This window comes from Hoplias malabaricus, chromosome 1 (assembly GCF_029633855.1).
Source record: "Hoplias malabaricus isolate fHopMal1 chromosome 1, fHopMal1.hap1, whole genome shotgun sequence".
NCBI classification, from domain to species: domain Eukaryota; kingdom Metazoa; phylum Chordata; class Actinopteri; order Characiformes; family Erythrinidae; genus Hoplias; species Hoplias malabaricus.
The window spans coordinates 40,132,984-40,150,755 of NC_089800.1; the positions used below are offsets into that span (position 1 = coordinate 40,132,984).

Sequence of the window (17,772 nt, forward strand, 5' to 3'; positions counted from 1 at the left end):
AAATTAGAGTCATGTGCATGTCAGGATAGAAAGTATGATTTATTTGAAAAGTGTTAGGGAAATGTCTTACAGAGATTACCTTTTGGTCACTCTTTCCCACCATCAGTGGGTCAAGGTTAAAGACCAGTGATAAACAGACAGTAGAGACAAACAACTCTGAAATAGTTCAGAGTGACCCAAAACAAAGCATAACAATCGAAATTAAATGCAAAATGAATATGAAATTAATCACTTTCCAACAGCATTAAAAAGAAATGACATTATAAAATGTCAGCCCTCTGCACAGATGAGCTGCAGTTTCTCCCAGAATGTTGCTACTACAAACAAAAATTGAGCAAGCTAATTGCTAAATCTAGCATGCAAAGCATTATCAGTTTTTGACAACAACAGCAAACAAGGCAGTCATAAGAAATCGCACTAATATAGAATTTACTTCTCATACATTTTTTTACCAGAACTCAATTCTTAGATTGTGGGCTTATTTTTAGTGTGTGCAATTACATTACGCTAACTACATGCATGTATACTGTTTAAAATATAGCAAGTTAGCCAAGAAGCTGAAAATTGTTTCACTTTTAAAATCTTCACTTTCACCTTAAGTAATGCAGCAGTATCTATTATTTCTATAATATATGAGACCTGTTTGAAATATATATATATATATATATATATATATATATATATATATATATATATATATTGATTGACAGGTTATGCCTATTATTTTGATTTTCATTCATACATTTATTCATTTACCCACCAAATTCAATATTTCTGAAAAAATACTGTGTGGCTCATATTTAAAAGAGAGAAATACAGCATGCCTTCCATTTTATTTGTTGATTTGTTATAATTATTTTTTATAGAGCTTTTCTTTTTAAATGGTTGTAAACTACTGTGTAAAATGTTTCATTGTTATAACCTTATGTCATTTGGACAGGTTAAATTTACAAGTAAAAAAGGTGTAAAAAGTGATGTAAAAATAATTGCAAGATTTAAATAGGGGACAACTTAATAGAGGACAAAGTAAGTGCTAGACTGCCTTGTTTTTGTGTGAATCGGTTCCGGGCCCGGGTTATTTTCTTTTTCTTTTTCTTTTTTTTTTTTTTTTTTTTTTTTTTTGAGGATGAGATCTCATGTGTGGAATAACATATTCTTTGGTTTTAAATCAATAGTTGTACATTTTAGAGTACGGCTTACACTATCATATTCCAAAGAGTCTGTCCGTCCAACTGATGGTTTCATGGTTTCAATTTACATTGTATTTTTTGGTTGGTTTACATCGCTGTTTAGGTTTTTTGACAGAAAATGCTTTTAAAATGAAATATGCATCATGGGGTGGTTTCCCCATCAGTGATTAAGCCTAGTCCTGGACTGTATCTTTCTTTCAATGAATGATGACGATTACAGTGCAAAATGCTGTTTAGTCCAGAACTAGGCTTAATCGCTATTTGCAGAAGGCTTTTATGACTTTTTTCCATTGCATGGTACTTACTCAAATCTCTTTTTGTTGTTTTTTTTTTTTTTTTTTTTCAAATGAGACTTTTAACCTTTTTATGGTGTAAATTTATGAGCTGCCATGGTGAGTTGGATAAAATAAATTAATGTATAAATTTACAGACGCCAGTCAGCGCTCTGCAAGGTTTACACATCATAGTTAGAGTCCTTACTTGGCTCACTTGGAAAGGCACATGAGCAGGGATTAAAAAAGTACTGGTTCCCCGTACAGGGTGCCAGATGTGCCTAGTCGAAAAAAAGCAAAAAGAGCAGAGCAAGTACCATGCTGTGGAAAAGCACTATTACATAGAACACTGAAATCCACTATGTCTAAATACACTTATTACAGATGAGGCCTACATACTCATATTTACAATATTCTCTTCATCAACTTTCTTTTTTTTTTTCAATACCCATATGGCTATACACACTATGATGCATGCCAATATAATTACCCCAAGTACTGAGACCACTACAGCGGTCAGGTTCAGTTTTGAAATTTCTGGTCGTCTGGGGCTTGGAACAAATTTTATCCCTCGAGCAATGTTTGATACCTCCGACTTCATCGCTTCCTTATCCTCGGATCGAACAGCAAAGAACATTATGGTGCCATTTTGGATTATGGTCTCAAACATGAAGGAATAATGTTCAGCCAAACCAGCCTCTTGTGGCTGGAGGGCAGAGGTGTTTACTGGATACGCATTGCTGAAATTCCTCTTAAGCATCTCCGAATGGTAGCTCCATTTAATTTCGTAGAATTTTGCTTAAAAAGGGTGAGAAATAAAAATATTAGAAATATGCTAATAACTGGGGAAATATATACACACAGTATTTACTTTGATGATGCTGATGAAATATTTTTCAACTTCATAAAACAAAAACTTTGGTTTAGCTTGGAGAACTGAAATATAGCCTTCTGTACTCTTCTGTATGCCTTCTAGATACTGCCCTTTATTCACAGATTAGCTACTCATTTCAGGGTAAACCACATGCATTATGACATGTCTGATTATTGACTGTCATCTGAATTGATAAAAGAGTATTATAAGAAAACAGTGGTTCACTTCAGTAGGCACAGTGCTCGTTTACTTTGTGTTTGGTGCATTGATACTAACTATACAGCATTTAAATTCAAGAAAGATTCACACTCAAAAAGATGTCTTCAGTAAAATTAAATTTTCAACTTAATTTTCAATTTTTTTTTTGCACCACAATTTGTTTCTAAAATTGGATCATCATCCTGGCATTTCTGTATCCTTAATTTTGGGACATGCTGAATGCTACAAACCTCATTACTCTAGGTCTGAAGCTCCTGTTATACAACATGCTACTCAGTGTTGTAAATGTTTTATTTTTTAAAACATTTCTCTTTGTGCAAAAGACAATAAATATTCAATATTTACCTGTTCCTTGATCATAGTCCTCGCCAGGAGCTGTCCAGTTGAGAAGCACACTGTCCCCTTGTATTTCAGCACTCAGATCTGTGATTTTGTTTGGAGGGAAGTTAGGTGGGGGTACACCTGGGGGCACATTCACCACAAAGCTTTCTCCAGTGGCTGTTCTACTAAAGCTTCCCACATCTGCTGGCTGCACACTGACTGGGGGCTTCTGAGGGTTCAGCTCTACTTTACCTAAAAAACAAGAGTGGAATGGGAGTTGTAATGTTGCATTTTAAGAGATTGGGCACATACAGACTGACTATGGGTCAAATATAAAATCTAAATCCAGTACTTCCTAGTCTTTAGTCCCACGGATGCCAAAAGAATGTAACAAACCACACACATTTTGGATGCAATAAATGCAGGATAAAGAATCAGAATTGAATGAATACAAATACACTCTAAAAAGAAAATTGCTTCAATTGGTAACAAGTAATTCAATTAAGTTACCAATTGAAGCAATTCAATTAAGTTGGATCAACTATTTTCTTTTTAGAGTGTACTTCTGCCCTAAACAATATTAGTTACATTATTTATATTACTAAATATAATTCATTGCATGTTGGACATTTTAGATTTAAATATTGCATTTCATTGTGTACATAAGCAGGTTTACTCAGTTATATATATATATATATATATATATATATATATATATATATATATATATATATATTTTAATGTGATTGTCCCAAAGACAAAGGTTTACTGAATAGCCAAGTTAGCCAGGTTTGTTTCATGAATGATCTAACTCTGATACTTAAACGAAATTCCTGTTTAGGACTGTAATCCAGCAAGTTATGGGTGAGGGGGCCTATCTTTTAGGCTATGTCCAGAATATGGCCGCCATCTTGAAAACCGCCATATTGGATCAAGGGCTATTTCTTCCCAATGGTAAGGTGGTCATGTAGCATATCAAAGAAATAAATGGGTGTTCTGCAACTTTTGACTTATTCTGTACAGCGATTTATAGTCATTCATAATTTAGTCTGCTGTCTGTGTTTTTCTATCAGCTCTGTGCAGGATAAACAAGTAACTGATGATTAGCTCAGCTTTATTTAGCACTTTGTAGTTCTAAAATTACCCACTGTAGTCCATCTGTTTCTCTGCATGCTCATTTAGCCCCCTTTTACTTTGTTCTTCAATGGTCAGGACCTCTACATTACCGCCACAAAACAAGTATGATTAAAACCTATAGACTTCGTCAGGATTCAGGTGACAATATCCAACACCAGCATATGGAATGCTGGCACTGCCTAGTCAACTGCTATTCACAATGCAGACTTCTGTCTGTGCTGCAAAACACAGCTTATACCACTTCAATCTATCTTGCTAATCAATGAAAAAACAAAGCTGATTATATACTTCAGGAGGAGTTTCAGAGAACAAACTTCAAGCATATTCATGGCTAAAGTATAAAAAGAATCCAAAGTTCCAAATTCTTTGTTGTGCACCTTACTACTGACATTTCCTGGACTCTCAGCATAACATGTCATACTATGATATCCCTGCATGACTGGGGTAGGGGGGTGAAGGAAGAGCACTCTCTCCGTCCTTAATATCCATAGCTAAGATGCCCTTTAGTAAGACACCTAACACCTACTGCTCCCTGGGTGCTGTACGAGTGCTCTGGGTGCTCCGGTTTCCTCCCATGGTCTAAAAACACACGTTGTTAGGTTGACTGCCTACTCAAAAGTGTCCATAGGCGTGAAGGAATATGTGTGTTGCCCTGTGAATTATAAGTAACATTTTAATATTTTATGCTGTTTAAATAAACTAATGAATTAAATTTCAGCAGAGTATCTAAATCATGCTAAAATATTGTTTGTCCATCAGATGGCCACATAGAATAGAAGCACAGAAAATCCAGATCTAGAAATCCTTATCCTGTGATATCTGAATAATTTTTATCCGTATTTTTGAAAACCTGGGACAGAATCCAAGAGCTCATTTTACTTTGATTTATCATTAGTAATATGTTTGATGTATAGCACCTTTCTCCTAAGATGCTTTACATAGTCCAAAAAATAATAATAAATTAATAAATAATAATAATGAAACATAAAAAGAGGGATATGAAAAATCCAAAGAGGTAAAAATTTAAAAGCAAAGATTTGAAACACGACAGGGAAGAGCAGTTATGAAGAGAAAATGGAAAGTTTGGGAGCAGCAGCAGCACTGAAACATCTGCCACTCAAAGTAAAAAGTCTGTTTGAAGGAAGAGTAAGAAGACTGCAGTTAGAGGATCTGAGAATACACAAGGGATGATACAGAGAAATGAGATCAGAGAGATGCACAAGTGTTGGAAGATTCAAAACTATAGCTAAGCTACTTAGTTTATTGGGACATTTTAATATATTTTAAATTATTATTTTCTCATAGTCTTTCAAAGCAAGAGGGTTAGTTTTTAACTTTTATGACTGTTTTTCACCAGTGTACCCACACACTGTTTTACAGTTTGAGCTCCTTTTCCCCGATGAAGGTCCTAGAAATCAAAACATTGCAACAGTAATAAAATAAGGGAGATTTTTTTTAAAAGATAAATAAAAATGTGGATACCTATTATGTCTTATATTAATTAGTATTTTGCTTGTGTCTAGTTGGATGCACACACTAATTTTCTATCTTTATACTGTTTTTAGCCTTTAGCCAAGAACACCTGGGTATCACAACTTTCACAGATTAGCATTATTAAGAGTGTGATGGGAAAATGCAATCTAAAATTGTAACAAGATAATAATGATGATAATTCACCAATATAATCTATAATGATTGTCATGCACCGATACATCATGACTGAAGTGTAGAAGTATAGAACATGTGCTTAAGCTCATGACCTTAAAGTTCTTATTATATAATGTACTCAGGACATGTCACTGGAGTGGGGAGAGAAAGTGCTTAACATTTCACTTCTGTAGTTAAATTAGAGAAGTAAGATCTCTAGGTAGATTAGAGAAGTCTAATAAATAAGTTGAAGAATATCCTGAGTGAAAAACTTGACCTAACCGTCTGCAAACATTATGCTGACAAGAGGAAACAAGATAACAGAAATACGTATAACATAAGATAAAAGTTTAGGAGTGGTTGGGTTTTGAGCAATGAGTCATGTAATAATGACCGAATGGTGCACATGACCGTTGGTGTACGTGACTGGGGTCCTACTATACATATACTGCAACAAATGTTTGAAAAAACTAGAGATTGGAGTGAATACTTGGCTCTGTGTATTTATTCTCTTCGGGCCTGAGAATCATTTTGGAACTCACTCTTCCTTCCTGTTGGCACTTGCAAACAAAGAGTTAGCTATTTTTCATCTGGTTATATCAAATTTATATTTGTTATATTTGTTATATTTAAATCAGTGCTCTATTAAACCTGAAACCTTTTTAGAAAGTTCTTTAACCTTCTGACTACACAATAACCAAACCTATTTCCTACATAAAGAAAAAAAAAATAAATTCCTGAAAATGAAAATGATTTGATCGAGGCCTTTGTGAAACTATCCAATTTCATTTACTAACTTCTCCAAAAACAAACGAACAACAAAGAAGTGTAAAACTTGCCATCTACAATATATCCAGGAACATACACAACACCACTCTGTTTGCTGGGTGAACGATTGGGGGCTCCATCTTGGCTTATGACCCGCACTTTCAGGCTGTACCTTCCTGTCTTTAGTTTTGTGAAATATCTAGAATAGATGCCATCATCTTTCAAATTATCAGCTCCTGTAAAAAAAAAAAAAAATCAATAAGTATTGTACAGTCCAAATTCATGTAATGTTTAGATATTTTAGGTCAGTAACCCTCAACCCTGGTCCTGGAGGGACTACTTTAGTAGTTTCCCCACTGCACGTTTGAAAAAAACTTCTTTATTAACTGATTAGTTGAATTATGTGTGTTGGGAGAATGGAAAGCAATGCAGGGCAGGTTGCCTCCAGGACCAGGCTTAAGAAACACTGTTTTAGGTAATTTATGGATGTATTGAGACCCAAAGATCTGTACCTGCTCCGTTATCCAAGAGGTATAATTCTTCAGAGTTTCCTGTATCTGACTGCAGAGTGGCTATGACCTTTGCTCCCAGCACAGGAATGTAATTCTGACTGACTTCAGCAAACACTACCATGGGTTTACTACCATCACTGCTTAACTGGCTCATTTGGGCCTTAACTGCAACTGGACGAACATCATTATTTGCTGCCTGGCTGGTTACCGTTAAAGTCATTGTTTGAGCAGAAGGTTCCTTGCTGAGGAAGCTGTATTTCCAGTCACCAGGCTGTCAAGCACAAAAGAAAGTAGGCACAAAATTGGGAGAAAGATTTTTTCATTGTGTCCTAGAAGCTATTGTTTACATCCTGTACAGTGCAAAAGTCCTATTGAAATATTCTTTGCAATTTTGTTTTTTGATTTTTAAATTCGTCTGAAAGAAAAAAAAAGAAGGGTACACTGGACCTTGCCTTCTGGGGATGAAACTATAAACTATAAAGTTGAAAAAATAATCTTTAGATACTTAAATCATTCAGTTAATTTAGTAATATTTATAACTTTTATAAATTAGTCATACGAACTAATTTATAATAACGAATGAATTGTTAAGTTAAATTAAGGGAATGCATTGTGAAGTTGATTATTAAATTGTGGGAATTTTTAAATTGAAGTCTCTAAATATGATATTTCCAGCTTTTTCTATTTGTAGTTAATAGAATTATGATTCTCTGTTGAAAAATTTTGAGCTGTCATGTTAGCAAAAGGCGAGATGGCTGTCTTCACATTTTGAAGGAAGCAGGTGCTAACTTTCAGACTCCTCTCCTAGCTTGGTTGCATTTTGTCATATCAGGGGAAACCCAGCTAACAGGTAAAATTGTCAGTGAATAAATTGCAGGGGAAAAAGGGTAAATACAATGCAACAAACAAACATCAGTCTTTCTGAAGATAAATGGCTTAAAAATAATGACCATGGCTGGGCTTTGCAGAAAGCTGTAAAATAAATGTTGTCTTACCTCTGCAGTTCCAGGAATATTTAAAGTGACTGTCTTAGTAGCTGCATTATTTGTGACGTGGGTCTGACTATAAACTGAACCACTTGGTGTCTGTATGTACACAGTGGGGGGACTTTTTTCATAGATAATTGTAAAGGTGGTGCTGTTTCCCACAGTGCGATCAACTGACACTGTTCCGTTGAACCAATCAGCTGTGACCCTTCCAGTGCTGACAAGCTGTTTAGAGAAAAGTATATGTGAAGCATGTGTTGGCTCACAATGAATATACTCTCAGTTCATTTACTGTATGAATTGCTCACCTGGATGGTCTGTTTGGTGAGATCCCCATCTGACGTTGTAAATGAAGAAAAGGCATCCACAAGTTGGTTGGAAAGCAAATTCTGAACAGCTATGATGAACTTTCCATCTAACAATAGGAATTAAAATTTTAAGTAGTTTACTTGCAGTTCTAGAGGCAAATTTATAACCTGTGCAGTCCACTGAATGATCCCTGGATTAGGAACATCTACCTTGCATCTACACACATTGTCCATTTTATCAGCTCCACTGATTATACAAGAGCACTTTGTAGTTTTACTGTTACTGTAGTCTACCTGCTTCTCTGCATACATTATCCCAATTTCATCCTGCTCTTCAGTGGTCAGGACCAATCCTGAATGATCATTCAAGAACAGGGTGAAATGGGGATAAGACAGTATGCAGAGAAACAGATGAAATACAGTCTAAAATTGTAGAACTACAACATGCTCCTTTATGGTCAGTTGAACTGATAAAATGGACAATGAATGTAGATACAAAGTAGGTGTTATTAATCCAGTGATTGTACATCATGTCACTGACATCTTACCTGTCTGATTTGCCATGGTGATCAGCACATTAGAGGCACTCTGACTAAAGGCTATAGTGTTAATAATAGCACCACTGTCCACAGCTAACTGCAAACAATCCTGAATGTTGTCTGTGGCTTCCCCATCTGTGAGAAAAATCACATTATCTCCTACTGCACTTTTATCGTCTTGCTGAAGTACCTGAAATACACGGTAAACAGAATTTTATGGATGAATTATGTCTAGAATAAATGTTAAAATGTTATTCTAATTCTAATGGAAGATCCCAAATTACAGAGCAATGTTTAAAAATAAATCTGCTACAAAGGAGTGATGCCATAAAAGAACCAGATTTGGTTCCATAAAGAACCCTGTTGTTTGAGATTTGTGAGTGTAAAGAAACTTTAAAATGGTTTAAAAATTCATCACATGGTCTTAAGTTCCTTCAACCATTTAAACTTATTGGCAAAATGGATCTTTATGGAACCGAAAGTGGCTCTTCTATGACATCGCCCAAAGAATCTTTTGTATCACATTCATTATTAAGAGTTCAATACAAAAGTAAGAATTACTGTAAAAAAGAAAAATAAACAATAAATCAAGTCTTGCCTCAAAACCACGTTTTAGTCCGTTACACATATTTGTTGATCCATCTGCTCTTGGTGGAAGGTTCCTAATTAAACTGTCTCTTGAGGCTTTACCCTGTATTTTGGTTAAGGGGCTTATAATGCTTGCATCAGTACTGAACTTGACTATGCCCACATACGCTCCCTCCTCCACAATGTCACTCAGGAAAAGTGTAGCAGCTTGCTGTAGGCGAAGTATTCTCTCCCCCTATAAACAAAATTATAATGATTGTTTGTTTGACAATTTGTTCTCTAATTAACAACACAAAATATTTTTAATTGTATTTTCTTTTCATTGGCACATTTTATACAGTTGTTACAGAATGTCGTAAAATTATATGACCTTTTTTTTTTTTACAAATAAAAATACAAAATCAAGGTCTGTATGTGCCTGTGTTTACATGTAAAGATCTAAACCAGTGCCAATTAATTAATTCTGATTATAATTCTGAATATTAAGACTGAGATAAAGCAGTTATATGTGGACACTACTGAGCAATCTGACAAAACCTCCAGTTACATGCATACTACAGCTAATCAGACTCAGAACTACACTAATGTGTAGAACACAAGTAAATATGACAGCGAGCATCACAAGTCCAGGCAAAGTGAGGTGAGCAGGAGTTTTCAGTTGGTGCACTTGTGTATTCAATTACTTTGAAATTATAACAGATTCATGAAAATGTACTTCACATGTCATTATTAATAAATGTTTTAATTTTTTTAGTTAATTATTTATCCATAATGTCAGAAACTCTATAGGTCAGAGCTGCTTTTGACCTTCTGGGTTTTAGCTTTGTAATGTGCCGATTTGAAAAAATTCCAGCTTTTTTTTTAATTTACCATAAAGTTTTGCACTGTTACTGAAAGCTATGATTCCTGTATTCATAATGCATTATATGCAGTGATGGATAAAGTACACCAACCATGTACTTGAGTTAAAGTACAGATACTCAGTGTAAAATGTTACTCCAGTAAAAGTAGAAGTACCTGATTTGATCTCCTCTTATGTAAAAGTATAAAAGTATCCATCCATTCATTATCTGTAACCGCTTATCCAATTTAGGGTCGCGGGGGGTCCAGAGCCTACCTGGAATCATCGGGCGCAAGGCGGGAATACACCCTGGAGGGGACGCCAGTCCTTCACAGACACACACACACATTCACTCACACCTACGGACACTTTCGAGTCACCAATCCACCTGCAACGTGTGTTTTTGGACTGTGGGAGGAAACCGGAGCACCCAGAGGAAACGCACGCGGACACGGGGAGAACACACCAACTCCTCACAGACAGTCACCCGGAGCGGGAATGGAACCCACAACCTCCAGGCCCCTGGAGCTGTGTGACTGCGACACTACCTGCTGTGCCACCGTGCCGCCCCATGCTATTATAATTTTTGTAACAAGACTAGTCAAAACGTAGCTGACATACACAGCCCAAGGGATTATTTAAAAAGCCACTTATAAATATTTGTAGTTGTGAGTTTTTTTTGCTTTTGTTTTTGTTTTGTTTTTAAACTCAAGCTCAAGAAATAGAAAAAAATTTATATTTTTTAATCTAAAATACTAAAATGCAAGTTATTGATAAGAGAAATATTAAATGCATATTTTTACTTTTTTTTTTTATAATAAACTCCATCCAGACAATATTTATGAGCAGATGAATGAGCTCTGTAGTGATCTGAGTTGGTCTGATCTTCTGTCAGTGATTGGACAAATGGAGTTCAAATTGATTGGCTTTCAGGATCGGCAGGTGGAGCTCATTGCCTTAATTTATAAACGCTGCTTTTAACGCCGTCGGTTTGGCTTTGAAACGGCGTAAAACACGGTGTCCTTGAGGTTCCAAACAGCATTTTTTACGGCGATTTGAACCTTGGTATTTTAACGGCGTAAAAGGCGGCGGTATTTGTACTTTTACGGCGAGAAAACGGGAGAAACTCTATTCTCCCCGTTACGAGTCAGTGAACCTTCACAAATATTTTGAAGCTGTTATTTTACTGTACAAATATTACATTAGTAAAAAAAATCTTACATTAAGTAAAAAAAAAATATTCTCTTTCAGGAAGGCTTCACACTAGGTGTAGGAACATTTGGTGTGAGGATTTTTTTTTTAGTAAGGTTTTAATGTAGTGCTGTCTACCTGCATGCTTCCAGAGACATCAAGGATGAGACAGACAACTCGACCACCTCTCTGGACGACCTTGAACAATGGGGGTGGTGGCGGGGATTGTAGAGGGCTTAAAGTTTTAAGAACATCCCTGTCTACGGAATCTTGAAAAATCACTGTACGTGTAGCTTTACCATCACATTTCTGGTTCTGCAAGTTTGGAGCTTCAGTGTTGTGCTCACTTTCATCACAAAACGCTTTTACCTGGAAAATAAAAAATATGTAGTATATTACACTGATCAACTATAACATTATGACCATCTCCTTGTGTCTACACTCACTGCCCATTCTCTCAGTTCCACTGTCCACACAGTAGAACTTTTGTAGTTCTACAATTATAAACTGTTGTCCATCTGTTCTGCATACTTTTTGCACCCTTTCACCCTGCTCTTCAATAGTCAAAACTCCCACTCAACTTTCCATTAATATGCTGGATACAGCAGGAGGGTATCAGTGAATGCCTTCTGGACATCTGTCCAGTCAGCAATCTTCCCCTTGATTTTGTAGCCTACTGAACCAGACCAAGGGGCCATTTAAAAGGCTTAGGAAACTTTTGCAGGTGTTTTGTGTTGTTTATTCTAATTTTTTTAGATAATGACTTTTGGGTTTTCATTGGCTGTAAGCTATAATCACCAACATGAAAAGAAAAAAAATGCTTGAAATAGATCACTCTATTTTTAATGAATATATATTAGAATTTCACATTTTGAAGTGAATTGCTGAAATAAATTAACTATTTATTTATTTATTGAACGTTACACCCATATAGTACCATTTGTAGAAACCTTAGAATGCTTTACAACCAACACGCAACATTCAAGCCACACACACTGGCGAGAAGCAGCAGCCAAATATGCACAGCATTTTTATATATAAAAAAAATAAACACTTACAGAGTCCAAGCTTTGCATAAACATTATTGATGCATTTGTTTTTTGATTTTTGTCTGGAAAGAATTGGCATTCCTTAGTGGGTAAGCCATTTTTATCTTCACGGCAAGACAGAGTATCTCTATCCATCAGTTCATACCACTGGCCAGTTATCGCTGTTGTACACCTGAAGTAAAAAGTAACACAAGAATTTATTAAATATGTTTAAATGTATCAATGTTATAAAATATCTGATATTTGCTTTTTTTCATGAGGAATTCTAATGTAAGAAGCTGATATGACCTTGTGGGTTGTATCTCCTGGGTAGATGAAATGTAGAATGGCTGTTTCTCATTATATTCATCAAATACTCCCCATCTGAGGTGAGCCCATTCATGCACAAAAACCCTTCCTGAGAACAGAATACATTTAAAGACAGAAAAAATCATGAGTCTGTGACTTCATCCTTGTATATATTTGGAATTTCCTTTCCATCTTGATCATGCTGAACTTGTATTTTGGATATCTTTTAGGCACTTTAAAACTTTTGGTTAAGCTTGTGCGCAAAAACACTACTCAAAATGGTTCTGTAGGCGGTGCTGCTTTAATTGGTTGCCAGCCAGCAGGTAGGGATGAATGTGATTTGTTAGCACACATTAGGTGGAGATTTTCAAATACCGCCCATAAAGCTCCACATAGTCCCCCATGGTTTCCCTGCTCTGACTGCCAGAAATATTTTTGAAAGAAAAATATGCAATATAATTTTCTTTTTTACTGTAGATTTTGTTCTGCTAGAGTTTGTTAGAAGTGTATAAACATTTCAGTATTTTGTTTTGTTTCAATGGAGGTTTCCTCCAGGGGTCCAAAATACACGTTTGTAGGTGGATTGAGGACTCAGTGTCCATAGGTGTGAGTGAATGTGAGAGTCTGTGTCACCTATGCAGGGCATGATCCCGCCCAGTGATTCCGGGTAGGCTCTGCACACACAAATATGTGTGTATAAAATATGTTTTGTTGCAAAAGTGTCTTCTTAAATTAATAAAAATATTTTTCAGTGTTTTGTAATGTCGCCAAGAATCTAAACTCCAAAATATCCCTGAAATATTGTGATACTACTTCTAAAGGCATTCTTGGCAATCAGAGCAGGTAAACATGAGGATCTAGGCAGAGCTTCACTAGTATATTTCACAGTATTTGAAAATCTCTGTGAAGTGTGTGTTAACCAATCAAGCTTTTTGATTGGTAACCTATTAGAGCACTGTCACCAGAGCCATTGGTGGTTACCCCCTTCTGATTCTTTAAGCTCTTACCTCTAGGCCCATATACTTTAAGAAGATTGTCATTCAAGAGGAATTCTTGGGTGAAGTGAATGTATTCACTTTCTTCTCCGCAACCTTTTAGCTGTTTAGTGTATGGCTCATTACCAAATGCTGGGTTTGGGTAATCGATGATTATGTTGGCCTATAATGGAAACACATGAAACACACAATACTAATATATTTTTTTTAAAAATCACTGAGGGTTTTAGGTGCTAAGCATATTAGCTTGTTTATTCGATAGCAAATTCCTGAAGGCCTTAATCCCTTACATGTTGTTGTTAGTTATAATGAAGTACTGTTTGTGCGTGATGGGGAATGTATTGGAGAGCGTTAACTTCACTACATTTCAAACCCAAATATCATACTTTTTACTCCATTAAATTATGAGAAGAATTATGAGAAATATGAGAAATCTGTTACTTTTGTGTAATGCATGCAAAAAACGAAAGAAGCAAGTAACCCCACCAATCAAGTTATAGTGCGCACTTTACTAAAAATGAGAGTTCTCCAGTTCAGTGTCAGTGCAGCAGCACTGAGTGCCAGCGAGAGTGCAAAGCCAAAAGGACGGATGAAAATCCGAACCTGCTGCAACACCCCTTGTGAATGTATACAAACTCTTTCCATGTTTTGGAGAAAATATCAGTCCTGAAGGTGAAATGGGCCATATGAAATCAACACAATTAAAAAAAAAACTACAATTATAATAGAATATGTCTCCTAATGAAAGGTACAGATCATGTACTCTTGAGGGTACCACTGCAGTGACAGTTTTCAAATAAAAAAAAATAAATAAATAAATAGATTCTCATTTGAATGTTGCCTTTTGAACTGTGGTCTTTTACTTTCAGTTATTTCAACATGTTTAGCCACATTTAATGTGTAAGGGGTTGTGTAACTTGAGAATGTTTGTGGTAGACTGGCATTCTTGCCATACTGTTCTACTTTGTGTTCCAAAATGTCCAATGTTTCACTGTGGTCTAACTACAAACCCTAATTCCCCTATCTCTCCAGTACATTAACTGGTTAAATTATGTTGCATTATCAGCAGTTTGAAAAGAAGCAATGGGTTGACTTCACATATTTGGAGGAAATGCAACTCTCACTCTCCCTAGGTTCCCTGTGATCAGCAAGACTCACTGTTGTGTGAGGATTTTAGGCAGAGATTGTGTCCCACTGCACTTCGTGCTATGTGTATATGTCAAGAAAAATGGAGCACATTTCATACCTTATCATATGTTTCTCTCCTTGCTCTTTCATATGTCCCTTTCCACTTAGGTGGCACTAGTATTTTCACTTCCTTGATGTACACTTTCTTGTCCAAGGCTTGAAACAGATATTCTGATCCACTAGTAATCATTCCCTGGGAAAAGAAATTCAGCAATAATCAGAAATCATTGTATCAGTAAGTGTAATCACTATCATTATTGGAAAAAAAATTATTACAGATTAATTGTTTAACAGAGTCTGTAATTGATGTTTTATAATAAACCGATCATCCAGTACTCCCATCACACAAAGCTAACAAGACTGGAATAATAAAGGCTAGGATTTTGTTCCTCTAAGTCACATGATATGCTACTGCATTTTAGAAAATGCTGCTAAATGCCCTTAGATAACACACTTGAAGGAGAACCCTAACTTCGGCAGTGATGTGAGGAGAGTGAACATCTGATTGTAAGACATGAGGAAGTAAGTAAGTGCGAGTAGCAAGTAAAATATTATTCTCTAAACTTTGAGTGTTTTCCTTTTTTTTCTTTTGAGGTCCCCTCATGCCCTGTGACCTTTATGCAGTTTCTCATAGGATAATATAATTATGTGACATGTAAAATAAGCCAGATGACAAAGCAAATCTGGGTTTCATATTAGTCAACCTTCACTCTTAAAGTTGCTATAAAGGACCAAAGTGATCTAAGCTTCATCTTGGTTACTACTGAATGAAGGCACTAATATTTATTTATTTATTTTTTAAAAAATCTTGAATTTTAGCTTTCATTATTCTGACTGTTGTAGTTCTCAATTCACAGATAGCAAGAAATATTTGGCCCAAATATGACATAAATGGACATAAATGTGAATTCTGGTAGATCACTAATATTAGAAATGTATTTACACATAATGGTCTAAAGTCTTCTCCAACACATGGAGGATGTTATTTATAGGAAGTATTCCCCTTTGCTGCAGTAAAAGAGCCTGTCTTCAGGAAAGTTTATTACACTAGATGTTGGATCATTTCCATGAGGATCCAAGAGAACATTTCAGGAACTGATGTGGGATGGTTGGTTCTTGGTCACATAAGTCACTGTAACGTATACAAAAGGTAATGTATGGTGCTCCATCAACCCAGTGAATACAGTTTCACTGCTCCACTGCAAAATGCTGTCAGAATTTATAGCCCATACCTAACAGTAAGCATGGTACTTTTAGGCTCATGTGCTCACTGCTGAACTTGTGCATTTTATTTTTTTTTTTTAATAAATATTAAGATTCTTGACAATAATCATATTGTTGTTTGGTAGTGCTTTATCATCTCAGCTTCATTAGGAGTCACATTAGATGAACTACCTACTCTACATATTACATTTATGGCATTTAGCCTAATTTGGCAGTTGCACTGCCTGTATTTTGGAGGGCAGTGGTGTTATTAACTATATCTGTTTTAATTAAGATGCATGAGCATGTTAGAAAAAAAAATCCCATTATGGGTGTGTACACATTTTTGACTCGAGGGCTATGCCTCTATGTATTTAACTAAGCTCTGACATAATTTTAAACTATGATTATTTAAAACATAAGTTGAAATTATTTAAATTGACACTTTGCTTAATATTTTTGAAATTAACATAGATTAAATTAACCACAGAAATTTTTCAAACATATCAAAACTATTAAAATATCATACTGAAATATTTAATCTTTACTATGATATGTATAATGTTACTGGTATGTATGTTAATAAATACCTTAATTTGATCGATAAGGGCTTCATTGTCAGGCACAGCTGGATTGATGGCTATAATAATGTCAGTGTATCCATTTCCGTCCAGTCTGATTCCTGAAATCATCCCCAGTGTAATGAGGAGCAGAAACACCAATGCAAATATTTTGGCCATGGCTACAAAACTGAAATAAGCCCAGGCAGTAACTCTTTTATATGAGCACAAAACCCCTCCTCTACAGTTTCATAAGGAGGAAATATCTTGCAGTCAATGTCAGTTGTTGAAATCTAGGACATTTTATCATCTGGAAATTATCCAACATTATTCAAATCATGACTTCAGTCCATCCTTGAACCACACTGGGTAGAAGATTACATGGGAATTTTTAATAGATATTGCCATTTAAGTGTGTTTGCTGGATATAATTTACATACTATTTGGAAGAAGTTTTGGGATGCTTATGGGTATTTTTATTTTTTTTTGTGTGTGCAGATTTTCTCCTGAATTGTAGTCATTGCTAAACTTTCGAACTTGAATGGCATCTGATTTAAGGACAAAACAACTGGCTGGTTTAGGGATTGCAACTCACTTTCAAATATATTATTTTCTATTCTATGAACGTAAAAATAAATGACTGGTTCTTTAGCATTTATTTATATTATTACCGTAGAGGATTAACGAGATGCAGTTGCTTGATATATTGTCAAATAATGAACTATATGTAAAATATTTGTGATTGAAATATATTTTTTTGAATATATCATATTCAATCATAAACACTGCTGATATAATAAACGTCATAAAAGGCTGCCTTTTCAAGATGGAACTTTCTGAACAGTTAGATTTGCCCCATACAAGTTCTTACAGCACTTACAGTGGACTGGAATATTTCTAGTCTTCCAGTCTTCACACATGATTGAAGAATACAAAACAAAAAGGTCACTTAAAATACTACAGTACAAACATTTTTTTCCATTTATATATATTCGGTGGCATGAATATACATACCATAGTGAACTGAAATCTGCAACTATGAATATTCATTATGCAATAACAAACTTTCCACACACCCATTGCCATCCTGCCAGTC

The 17,772-nt window shown here is 35.4% G+C and overlaps 1 protein-coding gene across 1 annotated transcript; it reads right to left on the bottom strand.

The window, feature by feature from the left end:
- Positions 1–16,856, bottom strand: LOC136703828 (calcium-activated chloride channel regulator 4A-like). Its single transcript, XM_066678084.1, has 14 exons — positions 16,707–16,856; positions 14,972–15,106; positions 13,738–13,888; positions 12,731–12,839; positions 12,452–12,614; positions 11,532–11,762; positions 9,372–9,596; positions 8,783–8,963; positions 8,235–8,341; positions 7,936–8,151; positions 6,941–7,211; positions 6,500–6,664; positions 2,901–3,128; positions 1–2,260 (listed from the first exon to the last, which is right to left on the bottom strand). Exons 1-14 carry the CDS (start codon positions 16,854–16,856, stop codon positions 1,854–1,856), a joined length of 2,739 nt encoding a protein of 912 aa, XP_066534181.1. The 3' UTR covers positions 1–1,853.
- Positions 16,857–17,772: the final 916 nt, after the last annotated feature.

Coding starts and splice junctions, on each gene's coding strand:
- LOC136703828 (XM_066678084.1), bottom strand. CDS start 16,856: ATGGCCAAAATATTTGCATTGGTGTTTCTGCTCCTCATTACACTGGGG. Junction 15,107..16,706: donor CCCTTATCGATCAAATTAAG/GTATTTATTAAC, acceptor TTCTTTTCCCAG/GGAATGATTACTAGTGGATC. Junction 12,615..12,730: donor CAGGAGATACAACCCACAAG/GTCATATCAGCT, acceptor TTTTTACTTCAG/GTGTACAACAGCGATAACTG.